Source organism: Macrobrachium nipponense, chromosome 11, assembly GCF_015104395.2.
Source record: "Macrobrachium nipponense isolate FS-2020 chromosome 11, ASM1510439v2, whole genome shotgun sequence".
Lineage (NCBI taxonomy): Eukaryota > Metazoa > Arthropoda > Malacostraca > Decapoda > Palaemonidae > Macrobrachium > Macrobrachium nipponense.
Window position 1 is genome coordinate 26921010 of NC_061087.1, and position 18207 is coordinate 26939216.

An 18207-nucleotide genomic window follows, 5' to 3' on the forward strand; every position below is an offset into this window, starting at 1 on the left:
TTGTTTTAATTGAGTTAACTTGTAGCATTATTGCCTTGTGCTCATGTGGCCAGTTCTAGTAAGATCAAAGGTTATGTTGTTCTACTGTGAGCTTCCTTTGAAGGCTAGATAGATGTAGAAGACATTCTTGTCTTGTCAGTGATTATGATAGACGACCCAACCACTGGTTTTAAGATGTAAACCTTGTAAATAGAATATGCACGCAATATTACTTATCTAACAGATCCTGGAGTAACTAGCATATGAAAATTAATGGTAGAATTGTTACGTTCAATGGGAGAGAGAACGTAATATTTTGAAGTGCTGTGGGTTATCATACTGTGCAAGAGTATGCTTGTGCTGTCACACTGGGGTTGTGGTAGCTCAGTTAGAATGTCAGCGATTCGCAGAACTTGGGCGTCTGAATATGTTAAGCTTCACTAAGGCCATGATACTTTTAAGTGGCACATGATGACCTTTACTGCTCCTGTAAACTATAGAGATGGGGGGTGATTTGGTACCTGCATAGATCAACCTTCTAAGGAATCAACAGCCATTGTTTTACTCCTGCAGATCTCACTTAAGTGGAGAGATAGAGCTTGGGCATTGGTCATAAGTTTGTGTTTTGCCATTGGGCACTGATTTTCCCTTTAACACTGCTGCTCTTTAGTGACCATTAAACTTTGGATGAAACTCGATGGCAAACAAATTTCAATATCAGACACCCTAAACCCAGTAAGCATACACTGAAGTGAGGTATTACTATTTGTATGTAGTGATTTTTATAGGACCAAGCCTCTGATGCAGTGCAAACCAGCATCCAAGATTCTGATCTACCTCACGTTGAGTGAAATCCACAGCCTTCATGCTCACTATTGTAACCGTTGTGTGATTTGAACCGGTGAGAACAGTGGTCTTAACTTCATAACATACTACAAGCATACATATACTTGACTTTTAATAATGAAAAGTAGTAAATAACTTAGTTGTGTGGTCCAAAAGTAAAATAGTCTACACTAGTGGTTTCAGGTACTTAATCATACTCATTAAACCTAGGTTTCTTTGTATAACAACTAACATATTTTGCAGTAGGTGAGAGTCAAACCTGCAGCATCTGGAGGATAGATCCACTTTTTTAATCACTGCCACTAAAACTATTAAGAATACCAGTCTCAAAGTTTATACTACTATACCCAAGACTTGCATACTTTACAATAATGCTGTTGGATAGGTAAACCATCAAAGCAGTTAATCCCACACTCGGCTAATATAAGTAGTGGTTATGTCCAAATGACCTATGATAGTAATTTGCAATATGTATGTGTTTTTACTCTACGATGAAATCAGTTTATAAAGACAAAATAAAAGGGTGTGTATGAGGTAGACAGTATGTTTATAAGTTTCCTTCTCTCTCTTGTGCTACTGTGTGTACTGCCTAGTAGTCTTGACATTCTTGCCACTTTGTAAAGTTTGAGGAATACCTAAGAATAGAATGTTAAGGATTAAGAATAAAATCTTTGTAAATGTAAGTTCATTCATCCATGGCATTTTCATTGCTGTAAGATGCACGAGGTTTCATGTAATCCCGAAAAATTTGGTGTAATGGTTATTTCACTGACATCAGGCATTTCACATCTGTCTTGTACTGGTTGCAAGGTAACCTGGATGTAGAATGGTGAATTTTAAGTAAGGTTTTTCTGTATCATTGTAAACTTTCTAAACTGTCAAATTTGAAAATCTAATTGAATGTTATAAAAATTAATTAGAATTTGGTTTCTATATCAGGATATATGAAGCAGACTTTAAAAATTGTATTTAGAATTTCGTATAAGAAGTGTTACATTTACTGTAGATTAGTATTTCTGAATCTTAGTTATAGATTAGTGCATGTTTTACATTACCAAGTACAGTAAATAGGAATATTCCTGGTTTACGCTATCTTAGACGTTTAGTATTTTGTGCTAATCCTCGCAAACTTCACCCACCCTCACAGCCACCAGGTTCTTCCAAGTTTGTTTTTATGAAGAATATAATTTAAAGATTATCTACAATAGAGATGTCCCAATAAAAACCAGAAATTATTTATATAAACAAATTTGTACCATATTCCATATATTACGGTTTTTTCTGTTATGAAGTGTTAACACTGTATGTACAGTATTGTATATAAGTGGCATATTTTCTCAAAGTTTTAATTAGAGGCTTGCATCAGGCTTTTTAGGCAGTGTGCTTTTCGCTGGTATTAGAATTGAGGGGTAATTTGTAGGTACTGTGTAGCCAGCTACTACTGTCTTGTCTGTCTCATTATAAGATGCTAGTTAAGGTCTTACCTAGCAATACATTGGAAATACATGTAAGCCTGAGGTCTCTGTAAATATAGGAAAATATGCCATTGTGTTCAAGTCTTGATGCATAATGTAGGAAGATATTTCTATTTTTGTATATCTGTCTGACTTTATTAAAATGCTCATGTGTATAACTGCTCTGATTAATATCACATTGATGTACTTGTCTGCTTCTGTTATTATCCTTTTTACAGCAAATGTGTGTGTGAAGTATAAGGTGACCTAACTTGGAATGGTGGGGCTCCTTTTCATGTGCTATCAAGGTGGAGAGGGCTTTATTGTATCTGACTGGAAAACATCCTCATCAATACTCAATTTTGCTTTTGCAGTTGCTATCAGCATCTTTGGAGTCATGTTCTGGATGGCTTGGAAATTGATTACAGAAGGAATGATTCAATATTTTCCCATCTACAGAAGTTTGCTGATGTATTAAATTCTGTGAAATTGGGAGTTTAAGGTATGTAAATGCCAGATAACATTGATAAAGAAGGATCAAGTGGGTAGAAATATGATTTCTGTGTTTTTTCTGACTTTGGAATTACCCATTTTCATTATTTGTAAATTTGAAGCATATTTCTATATAGTGTTGCAAGAAATAGGATACCGAATTTCTTTCAAGACTTCATTGTTTGTAAGTCTTGAAGGTAATCAAAAGGCATATTTCTCATAATATGTAAATAACGTAATGATAAATATGATCTTGGATTTCCTTCAAAACTTACATACCACATGATGTCCCATCCAAGAAAAGTAATCTCTGAAGGTATTGTCTCAATTAAGAAAATTTAAGAAATCTTTAACAGTAAAATTATAAATTTAATATCAAGGCCAAAACTCTCATTTCATTAACATTAGCCAAAGGAAGTTCTGATTTCCTCCAGTGTCACAATTGTTGTTTTAATGGCAGCCCTGTTATAAACTCTTAATTTTTAGTAGCTTTAATTTCTGTCTTTGCTTGTTTGAATCCAGTACAGTCAGATTTCTTTGTGCTGTCTGGAATTTCAGACAATAATGACTTTCCAAGGTGCAGATTGTTTTTGTGGCGGGATCACAAGCTAGAAAAAAACAAGTGCAAAACCCTCCCCACATTAACCTAATCGATCCAGCTGCCAAACCCCCCACCCTCAGTCACACTTTCTTCTTAACACAACAAACACAGCAGGACAATTGACCTTCACCTATACAAAAACAAAATGAAAAAACAAAACACATGTACTTACCAACTCCAGATATTCCAGGGCTATCCTGTGCTGTCCGCTGGTTAAGGTCACAGAAATACCAACAACAACAACAACCAAGAACCACAACCCAATAATACAACAACCAAGGACTACAACCCAACAACAACCAACAACCAAGGACCACAACAACCATGGAACACAACCACCAACACAAAAACAACAACACAAAAAGGCAACACACACACCCACTAACAACACCAAGGATCACAACAGCTCCCAACAACAACCCTCAACCATAACAACTCACAATAACTCAACAAAACCTCACAAGCACAACAAATCCAACACAGCTCCAAATCAATTAACATCAAACTTAATAATAACCAACAACAAAACAACAACACACAACTCAAACTAATTTCACCGCCTTCACTAGATTGCTGCCGATACCACCGACTATCACCAGCTCTCACCAAAGAATGACTCAAAAACTCACTAAAACACAGAACTCTAACAATCAACAGCACCAGCAGACAGCCCAGAACCTACCAACAACCAATTCAGTCATTAACTATCCATACAGCAATTACACCCCTCTCTCTCGTCATCTCTAGACGTTGTCAAATGGAACTCCATAACTCCTCCATATTTCCTCCCCTGTTACATTTGACAACATCTCCTTTCACTCACAACACCCACACTAAATAGCCTTCCGCAACACCCACGGATGCTCAGACACAGGTTCCCTGGATCTTGTTTGAGGGCCCTCATACACACTCTCAGTTACACCGCCATCAACTTCTCCCAGATCACATCCAGTTAGACTACCATTACCATCTCCCTCACTGCCATCCCCCCAAATCCCATTCACTATCTCATCTACCCCTTCTAACTCTTGTCCGAACATCTCTCGTAACTCTGCCACCAAATCACTTACCTCATCTACACTCCTGCCAAACTCCCGAAGAGACTCATTCATACTGCCAACTACATCCTTACCACCTGATTCCCTTCCCGATGAAACTTCACTAAACCCTGACAATTCAAACCCACATACGCTATATGTATCATTCCTCCCCTCAAAGTCATCTGTATTACATGCCTTATCCACCATTTTTACCTTACACTAACCCCCCTATCATGCAGTTCACATTTCTCCCTTTCATTCCCTTTCCTTACCTTCTTCCTCTTCCTTCCATACTCAACCAACACCAACTGCCGATCTTCCAGACCCATTTGCTCACTGATGCTCGGCTCACATTTATTCACCCTCAACCACTCACTCATCACATTCTCCCGAACATACTGTCGCATACTAGAGGACCCACCCAACTGAATCCCCTTTTCACCTAGTTTTCCGAATTCCCAGCCTGACTCATCCTCTTCCGCCTACACACACTCGCCACGTGACCTTCCGTTCCACATTCAACACACTTCGCACGCTGTTCTTTACACATCCTAGCATAATGGCCATTCGTCCCACAGTTGCCGCAAACTATGTTCATACTGGTACCCCGACATCCACTTGCAATGTGCCCTGCCTGTTCACACCTATAACATTTAATATCCCTATCTTTCTTACTCTCACTCACCAAATGCCCTCTTTGCCCACACCCGAAGCACGCTCCTAACGCCCATCGACATTCATTCTTCCTGTGTCCTGGCTTACCACATCTATAACACTGCTGCTGCTCTCGCTCACAACTAACTGACCCTACTCTTCCAACACTTGCATTCCTATCTCTTTTTGGGCTAACTACACTCACGTTACTTGCCCTAACGCTCTTATCTACCACTCGCTCTGCCATTCGCCTCGGCCCTTCCAAAACTACCTCCCTATAGCTTTTAAATTCTGGTATAACCTCAGCTACTTCAGTCCTAACACTAACACTTCTACTCTCTTTCATATACCTATCTAACTCGTAATCCTCTACTATTTCTAAGATGTCGTTCCATGTTAACCTTTCATTCGTCCATCGCATTTTCTCCTTACATTTCAGATTTATAAACTCGAATACACTCTCTGGTAGAGTCGCCAACAACTTCGCACTAACTCCTTACACTCATTTATCCCTTCGTCTCCAAACTTTTTCCTGGCTAATGTTTCTAACCTACAGACATACATTGACGACTCACCAACATTCATTCTTGCCTCTTCAAAATCTTGCTTTCTCCTATATCTAACGCTACTCTTTATCCTCTTTGCCTGTTCTACAATCCTAGCTTTTACACTCTCATACGGCACATTCCCTACACTCATAATTACCCTATACATATTCAACAAAAATCCTGTCAAAAAGCTACCTAACTCTCTTGCCCAGACTCTCTTGTTATCCCCATACTTTGCCTCACAATACCTCTCATATTCATAAAAAGTCCCCTATGTCCCTACTACCATATTCCTCGTATTGTGCACACCGGGGTACCTCTCTCATATACACAGCCTTTCGTACTTCCCGCTCACTCTCGCTCTCACTTTCGCTACTTCCATTCTGACCCCTCTTTCCCTCTTCTGAATACAGCGAATCCATTTCCATACTCACGTCCATACCCCTAACTACGCTCTTCTTACCCTTCTTCTTTCTACCTACCTGTTTCCACTCACCGCTATCCAAATCACTCTCAGCCCTTTCCCCAATGTATTCTGACCTAGTCTCATCCTGTCCATCACCCTTACTAACTTTCTTCCCATTAGTCTTCTTTTCCTCAGCCACTTTCTTATTCTTGTCCTCAGGTTTATCCTTATCCTGTGTCTTCCCCTTCTTTCCCTTACCTATCACTACCAAATCACCTTCGTCACTCGTACTCTCATCCACTCGCTCTTTCGCATCCTTTACCACTCCTGGCCCGTCACAAGACCCAGTGGGCCTACCTCCTACAGCTCCCTCTCCTATAAATCCCTTCATCATTTCCTGCATCATCTCTTGCACTGCATTCATCATTACCCCCAATTTCCCGTCCATTTTCTCAACCATTCTCTCTTCTGCTCCTTTCACCTCTTCTTTCATTTCCACTTTTGCACTCCTTAGCATTCCTCTCATTTCCTCTAACTCGCTCTTCAGCTCCTCACACTCTACCCTCAACCTCTCATTCTCCACTTCCAACCTTCCCTTAGCTTCCCTCGCCAACCTCAGCTCCTCCTTCAGCCTCTCTATCTCCTTCAACCCTTCCATCCTCACTTTCTCCACCGATCACACAATTCAATACCCCAATTGCCCTGCAGCTGCCGAACCAACAGTCCCTGTTCAGGCGCCAAAAAATAATGTGGCGGGATCACAAGCTAGAAAAACAAGTGCAAAACCCTCCCCACATTAACCTAATCGATCCAGCTGCCAAACCCCCCACCCTCAGTCACACTTTCTTCTTAACACAACAAACACAGCAGGACAATTGACCTTCACCTATACACAAACAAAATGAAAAAACAAAACACATGTACTTACCAACTCCAGATATTCCAGGGCTATCCTGTGCTGTCCGCTGGTTAAGGTCACAGAAATACCAACAACAACAACAACCAAGAACCACAACCCAATAATACAACAACCAAGGACTATAACCCAACAACAACCAAGGACCACAACAACCATGGAACACATCCACCAACACAAAAAGGCAACACACACACCCACTAACAACACCAAGGATCACAACAGCTCCCAACAACAACCCTCAACCATAACTACTCACAATAACTCAACAAAACCTCACAAGCACAACAAATCCAACAACACAGCTCCAAATCAATTAACATCAAACTTAATAATAACCAACAACACACAACTCAAACGAATTTCACCGCCTTCACTAGATTGCTACCGATACCACCGACTATCACCAGCTCTCACCAAAGACTGACTCAAAAACTCACTAAAACACAGAACTCTAACAATCAACAGCACCAGCAGACAGCCCCAGAACCTACCAACAACCAATTCAGTCATTAACTATCCATACAGCATTTACACCCCCCCCTCTCTCTCTCTCTCTCTCTCTCTCTCTCTCTCTCTCTCTCTCTCTCTCTCTCTCTCTCTCTCTCTCTCATGTTGTCAAATGGAACTCCATAACTCCTCCATATTTTCATTAGCCCTGCACCACCACCATTTTGAGAAGTATAAGAATACAGTACTTTTATTCAGTTCACTTATATTCCTGTAAATTCCCAATGACAAATCAGTTTGTTACACAATGTCATAATGTATTTGAACTTGAAGTATAAATGAGTCATTTTATGAGTGCCTTCTGTAAGTGTGTGCAGGATAATAGCTGTATACTGCTAAAGAGTAGTTAATTTTTTTGCCAATTGGCTTAATTACACAGCATGGTTCCTGTAAGTTCTTGAATGGCCACAGTTGATCTGTAAGATTCATAAATTACAGTACAGTATAAGAAACTCGAAACATTTTTATGGAAATGGAAATTAAAAACAGAGATCCAGTTTATCTTTACTAAACATAAACACTACATCTGAATATAAATCTACCATATATCACAAATCTTATTACTAATAATATAAGAATATATTTCATATTTATATAGTATACCAGATCCTATGAACAATAAAATTCAACCTCTAGAGTACAACTCCATCATAAAATGTAAATCAATCTCTTGTCTGGGGAAAATCCTTCTGAATCTTCATCCTAACCTGTTATGATACATCACTTACAAAGATTTTTTTTTTTTTACTGAGGATATGTTTGAATAAGGGAAACAATTGTAGTGGACATTAATAATGACTTCTTCCCTTCAAACGGAGAAAACTAATTGACAGGAAGATATGACGTCTTGTGCAAAAGACAATAGCTTTAACTTCACAGGAAAAACAAAGTCCTTGATACACTGACATGGAAGACAACAGAAAAACACTTATACACTGTTACGGACACACACTGGTGAATGAGCCATCAATCATGGGGTACAGTGTAAGAGGTCGTCAGTATCGTCAAAATGTCATTAGCCAACTTCAGATCTGAAATGAGGTGCTACTAACCATGATTGTTGTCTGGCACAATTATACTGCAAACCACACATGACAAAGGACACAAATTCAAGTACATACAATGAATAAAAGGATTCCCAATATTTCATAGTATGTCATGGACACATTAATTGGTTTTAGAGAGTTAAGAGACAACTTTGTGGTCTGGTTAACTATTTATCAACAGTATAAGTTGCCTTCAGATTCATTCCTTAAAAATACTTGAGCTAGAAAACTATCTTGATAAGCTGATGTAACAATGTCAACACTGAATGAGGTAAGAACAAAAAATTATCATAATACTAATAATAGTGCATCAGTGATAGTACTGACCTTGCACAGCTGTCAAGTGCTGAAGAACATTTAAGCTTTCCAAAAATCGCCAGTCAAGTACTGGAGAATATTTTAAGCTTTCCAAAAGTTCTAAACTGCAAAACTAGTGAAAGGATTGCTTGTATTTGTTTCAGTTATGTACCGATCCAAAAGACTAAAGGTATTTTTGTTACGGGAACTCGCAAGAAGCATTATCTATTACCCTCAGCACTCAATGACAAAGTCATAATTCGTGTACATATTATGTGCAGGAAGGAGTGAACATAACTCATGAAGATCATCACAGAACAAGGAATGTAAAACTGATACCTGCTACAGGAGACTCCACAGTGCATGAAGAGATACAATACACAATGCATAAAAAACAGTAAAGATCCAATTTGTGCTAAGGTCAATAATGATCATAATGAGCAAACTTGTAATACTGATCAATGATATATAAAAATAGTATACATACTATTAATATTACAATAATAATTATAGTAAAGCATATAATTTACCCATACCAATAACATGATGTTCAATTGTGGCATGTACAAAATTTACTCTCATACTAAAAATAGATGAAACTGAAGTATGTAATAAATTAGAGATTATCATTAAGGATGACAAAAGAATTTTCTTAAAATGACCTGGCTTACAAAAAAAAACTGCTCAGAATTTATAAGCATATTCAGTGTTCAAATTCAAAACATGTTTTCATTACAAAGACAAAAGTAAAACAAGGACAATTATAATACACCACTGACCGGTAGTATTTGAGAACCACTTCAGAAGCTAATTTATTTTCCAAATTCTGACCAAAAAGAATCTATTGTCGTGACCTATCTGAACTCACTTCCTAGCTCCTTTATAAAAATCTGAAAAGCTGCACAAGGGTTATCATATTCACATATGTGAATGACTTCCCAATGAATAAAAATTATTCCAAACAAGAGAAAATAACTTGACCATTAACTCTCTGTGAGCCACATTTTGTCAGAAGTAAATCTTTAGGTCAAAAGAATGTCTCTCAATTTGATACAATGTATACCAACTGCTGGTGACAGTAGCAGCAGCAAAGTTCAAAAGGAATTGTTCAATGAGGTTTTAATGAAAATTAAAATTGGGGAATATAAATGGAGACCCAACAAAACAGTATTAAACATTACACCAAGCAATCTCTTACTGAAATATTATGACATCAGTTTATGTCATAATTTGACAAATCAGTATGATACTTTTACTAATGTCAGATTACATGACAAAGTATGCACAATACACTATGAATTCTATTATGTCCTTAGCCGTAATTAATTACTATTTAGCACCAGAGTAGAACAGCAAAGAATGTCGAATTTAAAATTTAAGTCAAACTGAAACAAGTATGTAATATTAGTAGTATATAAAAACTACATTTACTGTACTGTATTGAACTGAAACTACAAAGAAAAATATGCAAAATTTCAATGCCTTTCTGGTTGAAAATTGTATTTTTGCATATTCAAAATAAAAAAACCCTAGAAGTTTGATGGAAAAATACATACACTAAATCTGTATTAAAATAACCTAACAGTCGGTTAATAAAGAAATTTTTTTAAGTAACAATCAATAAAAATTAATAACAACATTAAGGCACAATATGATGACTGAGGCACAATCAATATGCTGCATCATCACAGCATCGGTTCCGAGTGATCAATTCAAAGGAAGGACTTGGGAAGTACACATAGGGAGTACGTATTCTAATTCTACAAAAAGAAAATGAGCTCTTTCACCTCACACACACACACACACAAAACAGTACCCTTCAATGTAATCCAAGTTTATTCATATGACTGCTGAAAGATGACAGTGCAAACCATATAAAAAGGATATATGATGAAGTATCTAAACTACAGAAACTAATGCTGTTTCATGCCTAAAATTTTCTCTACTCAATCACCATTACATACACTAGGATTAGTAACTATGGGGTGTATTTGTAACGCAAAGTTGTGCTAGTCAATGAACATTCACCGTACTGTAATATTCTCAATATGCTGACAATTGCTATTACCCGAATAAATGCTATGACATATTTGAGATTGTGACATAAAGTACGTATCACAATAGACATAAGCCGCTAAAGGCAAATGAAGCAGATTCTTTCGTGTTTAGATCCCAGCAAAACTTTGTACATAGTATGGCTGAATATGGCATCATCTTAAAATTCTCATATCTTCTGAAAATCAGGATCATTATTTCTTGGTACATTTTCAGTATCATCAGTCAATACTGTGTAATGCAATATACATCCAAACACATCATAGTATGATATATTCGTATTAATTTTGCAATGCTAAGCTGTAAAAAAAAAACAGTATTCATCCTTTGATAATCCGCAAATGGATAGTATGTATCTGTTAAATCAACTACATACAAATTCTAGTGAAATTTTAACTTGCATTATGAATACAATATTTGAGAGAGAAAGAGTAATTTTATTTTTGTTGATGACAATGAAATGATCGGTCTAATCTTGAATACAAACCTACTCTTCAAAATGAAAAAAAACACAGAATTCCACTTCTAATGCACAAGTAGAACTGTCATGTCCATAACTTGAGCTTTATATTAGCCTTATCTTTCCCACTTGGAAAAATGAGGCCCCATTTAATCACTGTTAGACCCATAGGTTCCACTCAATGCCAGCTGCCCTGCTTCCATCTTTTAACATTCATTGGCTTCCTCCAGTCTCTTCATACAAAGCTAACTTCTTTGTTTTAGTTCATTATTCACTTTTCAACAAGACAAGACCACAAATGTCTAGATATATGATGCAGAGGTAAAGTTAAGTGGGTAAATTTCATTTGTATTAATAGACTTCATACAATGAATGAGAGAGAAGGAAATATTTTAAATTGCCGTACAGGCATTGAACCTCTGTTGCAGGGTCACCATTCCAATAGTATGCTAATCCAGTTCAAAGTTGATAGCTAAAGGCATTCAAGGCTGCCTGCAGTAAGTGACAGGAGATGGCTTGGAGGTGAAGCAGATTACATGGATGATTAATTCATTATCAAAAGCATGAGTAAGAGAATAGGTACTCAAGAACATCAGTAATAAAGAGGCGGAAAAAAGAGATGACAGAATAGAACTCCAGGACACAACCGGAATGAAGATTTTGGGCATATGGGAATGAATGCATATAACTTACCAGTGGATTTAGTTCTAAAATATTACATATGACACCTATGGAAAATGATTCATATTTGTGTATAATCCTTCATAACCTACTGTTCCCAAACATTTTAAAAATCTTACAGAACAAAGAAGTGTCTTTAAATATCAATTTCATCCATAATACCTTTGCCCTGCAACATTTGCTTTATAGGTTATGAAATATTTCAAGCTAGCTCTAATACAATGACAAATTATTTTGCAACAAATATAATGCTTTGCAGATGAACAGTACAAATTGGACATAGAACAGTTCGTAAAAGACTGAGTTGGTAATACTATATCGTTAAAATGATATGGGAGCTTTAAGCCACAGTTCTTGTCATTTTGGTCCCTTGCTGAAGTCTGGTATCCACAGCTATAAGAAAAATGATAAATGAAGAATCTGCCATGAATAATTCAATACCTTCACCACTTCTTAATCTAAAAAGTAAAAGAACTTTTTGTACATTGTAGTATTACCAAGAAGAAAATTTCCATTTCAAATTCATAAGAAATGATATAAAAAAGGTGCTTGCAAACTTAATAATTGCGTACCTTTAGTCTCAGCTCACTCCCCAGTGCCAATAACAGCCCTAGATTCTTGCATCATGAACACAGCCTTTTCTAAAGCTGTAAGGAAGGAGTATGCAGACACAGTAGCATCTGGGGGAGCAGCCAGACCTATTTCATCTTCCTCTTCTCCAGGCAAGCAATACTGCACAATTAATCCTGTCACAGTTAAATTCCCTGGAGGATCCTGCGAAAGGAAAGTTGGGAAGTGAAGGAAATACCGTCTACAATAGATTCATTATCAAAGTCTTGAACAGAAAAGACAGACATAAAAGTTTGTGATAAAGAGAAATTATTTCAGAACAGAACTTTGGGACACTACTGATGAATATGAGCACATAGAAACGTCCACAAGACATATGGTAGATTAGATGATTTACTAACCCTAAATTATTACAAATGACAACTAACCATGGCATCTCTTTTTTATTGTAATAAGATTAAATGCAATAATGTTTATAATCAAAGATTAATTGCAATAATGTTTATACAATACAGCTTACCCCATTACGTAGCCTACATACGTACTAAGAAGGCTGAAGTAATTTACTTTTAATTATGAACTGAGAGGGGACAGGAATGGAGTGTGTATTAAGAAGGATGTTTCAAATAACATGCCTCCCAGCATCCATGATACACACTCTTTTCAAATGAAATACATAACATACAGGATTTTGTTGTTATGAATACACCAAAGGTTTGTCATTATGGATCTTTCATGTAAAGCTCTATAAATTTGCACAAGGTACGAGAATGTGCATTACAACACACACAGTGATCTGACTACCTGCTCTCGTCCCACAACATGAAGGCCAGTGACACGATGCATTGGTATGGCAAGAGGAGTTGATCCATCATCAACTGGTCCTGCAATTATTAATTGCCGGTGATCTGGGGAGAGACGGCAATGCACAAGCGTTGTCTCTTCGGTTTCAGAAGGAAGCGCCTGAGTTAAAATGGCCCCTGAGAAAATAACATTACGTATTGTAATAGACAAAAATGAAGGATGCCTTACTTATGTGCAAAACTGTAAATTCTAATTCGATTAAACAATACAGCCCAATTATGCAATTATTTCTGAACAATTAAAGAATAAAGAACCTTTAAATATTGTCTATTTCAGAGAAATTAAACAATCTACCCCGTAGGGGGGTAGTGCCGTCAGCGCACCTCATTCGGTGCAATGTAGGCATTACTTAAGGTTCTTTGCAACTACTTTCATTAATTTAACTGTACCTCCATTCATATTCTTTCTTCAATCTTACTGTCCTCCCTCTCCAAACAATTGTTTCATAGTGCAACTGTGAGGTTTTCCTCCAGTTACACATTTGTAACCTTTTACTGTCAATTTCCATTTTGGCGCTGAATGGCCTTAGTTGTCCCAGTGCTTGGCATAATGCCAAAACTTTATATAAATCAAAATTAAACAATCTGCCCCATTATGTAACCTCTATTTCAGAAAAATTAAGTACTCAACATATAGCATCTGGTGATTTTGATGCAATCAAAAATTACATTATTATGAAAAAATAAGATATACATGCCAAAGGAGACATCTGCTTTACTATTAGATGAAAAATAGGAGTAACTGCATATCTTAATTCATACAATAGAAAGTTAAAAGTTATGAAATACATCCTTCAGATTTTAAGCTATTCAGTAAGGACAGGATTAAGTAAGTAATTCAGTACAGTTTTATACTAACCTGTAATTAGAACTTTTAAGTCTTTATTATAAAAAAGATTTTCCTTGGTAGTTGTCTCAGCGCAAGGGCCACATACACGTACAGGATCAAGGAAGCACATTCGTGGCAATGATAATCGAGTCTCACAACAAGAAGCACAACAAACTCTACCACATCTGCGACAATGATGCTGGTAAAAAGAAGAGTTCTGTGAGTACTTTACAACAAAGTACGCGTGTTACTTCCTTTGAAGAAATATAAAAAAATTCACTACAATATTCTTTCCCCTCAAAATTACGATATTCAACTGGAATTGGCTTAAACACAGTAAACAAGAAAAACTGTCTTTACTTAATCTTGCTAGCTTTTCAAAATATGAAAATTCCAGTAGGGATTATTTCACAGACTCCTACAAAACAATTTCCTTCCCCCAATTCAGAATTGACTAATAAATAAATCTGAATGTATCTGTAATATTACTGGAAATTAACCACAGCTTTTGATATTAATATTATGGCATAGTATATACATGTAAATGCTATCTGAAAGAATAGTTCTTGACATTACAAATTCTTGAATCTTACCCTTCTCTTTAAAAAATCAAACTTCTCCTTACAGTCCATGCATGTTGGGCTCTGAAAAAGGAAAAGTTAAGCGTGAAATTAACAGACTTCAAATTTAAACTACCCTGATTAAAGAAAACCGAAAACTTTCTTCCTTATAAAGACCAAATACCGACTGCAAAAATTCCAAGGGGATAAGGTCACTGCAAAAATTCCAAGGGGATAATGTCCCAAACCATCATGCTCACCTCTATCATGTAAATTATATGTACTTCAGTTGGAAAGACAATCATATTATGGAAATGGAATTTTCAATATCAATGGCAAAGAAACACAGACCTTTCGTTACTACGAAGTAATACATATACTACTGTAGATTCCCAAAAATAATGGAGCCTGAATAAATGCCACACAATTAGGTTTTGAAAGGGGGGTGTGGGGTGGAGGGGGTTGCACCTTGACCATTTCTGATAAAACATATTCAGTATATGTACTAAGTAAACGTATCCAAAGTTTGAAAGCTTGAAAGTTTAGTTTCTCACTAGCTCACAAGTGAAATATACGCAAAAGACTGACCTGCAAATCACACAAGACTTATAAAACTGAAGTGCAGCTTGGAAATTATTTGGACTTAAAGCAACATTGGCTACTTAATGTCCCCACAAGGGCTACAATCAGTGATCCGCACTGGGCTCATATCCCATACCTCTCCAGGAGATATAACCCCAGTGTCGTTATTTGTCCATATGCCTCTTTTAGGAAAATTAAAACTTTTCATAAACAACTCACTGTCCTAAATCAGGAAAAGATAGGTTATGCTAGGATGTATCCTATAACTGACCTGCAACTAGGCTACTAGTGTCTTACTTTCCTACTTTTTCTTTTAGTACCGATTACATGCGTGAACCATATATTTTTCTGACGGCTTGTACTGTTTTATGACATTTTAATTACTTTCCAATTTTAATGTCAAAAGTGGTTGAATAATTGTCATTTTGGTATTTTTTCCACTGGAATTATTAGATGCAAGTGAATAGTAAGTTGTCTATTTACTATTACAAAACGAAGGCTTGCATCATTTTCCTACACCACTGTTAGTATTTCGAAGGCAATCCATTCTACAGTACTAGGGTATTGAGCGATGACCAGTGCCTGCAACACTATTCAGTTTTCAAAAACTAGTACATATATCAAAATGGATACCTTAGGCTAATGTGTAAACATTACTAATGGTGAGGGTACTGACAATATTAATTTTATAAGCAGAATCAGGACTTAAACAACTTTTTGTTGTACCCAACTGGAAGTGCCATATTCTTTCCACTGATATATACCTAAATGCCTCTCCATAGAGATAGGCTATGGATCACAGGGACTGAAGCCATTATTGCATTTTGTTATTATGAAATTGTATCATTTTCCTCCTGTGTTTTAATGTGTTTTGAATGTTTCTGACATTTTTTTCTTTCCCTCTAAAGCCAATTACCTGTAGCAATACCAGCACCAGTCCCATCAATGCCACGTTCAGTACCAGCCCCGCTGGAATGAATGGTAAAACAGAAACAAAGGACCAGAAATATCTCAGTAGGTAAAACATAAACAAAGAAAGGTAAATATCTCGGAGGGTAATACTACCTATATAAACAAAGGGCAGTAAACGTCTGTAGATAAACAGGATGGTAAATACCTATCTCTGTAAGTAAACATAAACTAAATATCTCTGTAGGTAAACAAACAAAGGGCAGTAAATATCTCAATAACAGTAAATTCTGAATTAATTATATCAAGGAGACATGAACACTGTTGTAATAACTCCGATATTCAAATAATGGATTATTAAGGAAAATAATACCAGTAAACTGACAGGTCTAACTTGGGACAAAACGCCCTACTGTTCATTTAGCGTGTTTGGAGGTTAAGTTATATTTAACATATATTTATATATTAATTAGTAATCGGCGGGAGGCGGGATTAACTACGCATATGAATGCCTCCTCCTCCCCCTAACCCCATTGAATATGAAGGGCACGTACCCCCCAACAATGACGTTCACCAGGAGAAACTCGGTCCTACCACACCCATAAAACGCCTCCAGACGAAATAAATCCAAACTCACCATCTTGTCAGGTACCCATTCTGGTTCCTGTAGCTCGAAAGGGCTCCGGTCGGTTTCGTTTAGGGGCACAACCCTCAGGCCAGACTTGGAACGAACGAGTTTCTTTCCACTGCCCGTTGTTCCTGCCATGTTTGTTTACTTCCAAGTTCCATGGGAGAGAGACCTGGGTCAAAGTAGATGTCGTATTTCATTTATACTGTGCTCTATTTTATTTTGAATGATTTTATCATCATGTAACACAAAGTTATTTTATTCTTGTATTTTTGTTACTTTATACTTTAAAAGATGCCTTGTATTTTGATAACCTAGAAAGAAAAATATTTTAGACCATCTTAGTAAGGGGGCGTGTCATCAAGGGAAGTCTAACCAATCTCTGTGGATTGTTTCGATTTCAGTGTCGTTCATGTGAAATTGTGAGGAAACTCGTAATTCTTTGGGTCCCCCGCTACCCTAAGTACCTTTATTAACCGAAGCACGCTTACTGAATTAGGTTTGTAAGGATAAAGCTTAATTTCTCATTCCCTTCGTACTCTGCAAAAGGTAAATAATACGTGAGCACAGACGGTTTCCTTTTGACGTCATATACCAATTACTTGCTCAAACCTGGAGGATAGTGGATATTAATGGAGCATGAAGTTAGAAGTGATTGAATTGCTTTAATTAGACAAGTGATAAAACTGATAGAACAGCCTTTCATTAGCTTTTGAATGGATTTTAATTCTAGATGAAATCTCTTTCGAACTATAGTCTTAATCTATAGTACTTCCATGACAAACGGTCGTGGTTTTGTGATTGTTTTACCAAAAATATGACTGACGGTCAAACACTGCATTGCAAATAAAAATAACGGTTATATGTTACATCACTCTTATGATACAAAAGCGTCACAGAAACGTTCAGCTCTCTGAAGGTCATTTCCATCAGTGATGGGATAATTGGATCAAGGATTCTTGTCATTTGTGTGCTCCTCGATTTCTGAATGTTTGTCTTCTTTACTCACTGGCTCTTTTCGGACACTCTACGCTCTACAAATTTGCTCACGGGTGCTATGGTTTCTTTCATTTGATTAATTACAGACTTGCTTACGTTCATTCACACTTTTTCATAATAGAGGCCCATTCAACAGTTAGGCCTCGGCAAAGGAACTTCCAATTACTTGCAGTGGCTTTCTTTAGTCTCAATTCCAATGTTTACCCATTTCTTCTTCTTCTTCTTCTTCTTCTTCTTCTTCTTCTTCTTCTTCTTCTTCTTCTTCTTCTTCTTCTTCTTCTT

The 18207-nt window shown here is 36.8% G+C and overlaps 2 protein-coding genes across 2 annotated transcripts in view; one reads left to right on the forward strand and one right to left on the reverse strand.

Moving 5' to 3' along the window:
* Positions 1 to 7938: 7938 nt before the first annotated feature.
* Positions 7939 to 17098, reverse strand: LOC135199332 (zinc finger FYVE domain-containing protein 21-like). The gene is made up of 6 exons (XM_064227314.1): positions 16936 to 17098; positions 14841 to 14891; positions 14278 to 14446; positions 13360 to 13535; positions 12558 to 12759; positions 7939 to 12378 (listed from the first exon to the last, which is right to left on the reverse strand). Exons 1-5 carry the CDS (start codon positions 17062 to 17064, stop codon positions 12571 to 12573), a joined length of 714 nt encoding a protein of 237 aa, XP_064083384.1. The 5' UTR covers positions 17065 to 17098; the 3' UTR covers positions 7939 to 12378; positions 12558 to 12570.
* Positions 17099 to 17271: 173 nt separating this feature from the next.
* Positions 17272 to 18207, forward strand: part of LOC135199270 (N-sulphoglucosamine sulphohydrolase-like) — a 7631-nt gene continuing 6695 nt past the window's right edge. The window contains 1 exon segment of the mRNA XM_064227195.1: positions 17272 to 17348. The gene's annotated coding sequence lies outside the window, so the exon portion shown is untranslated.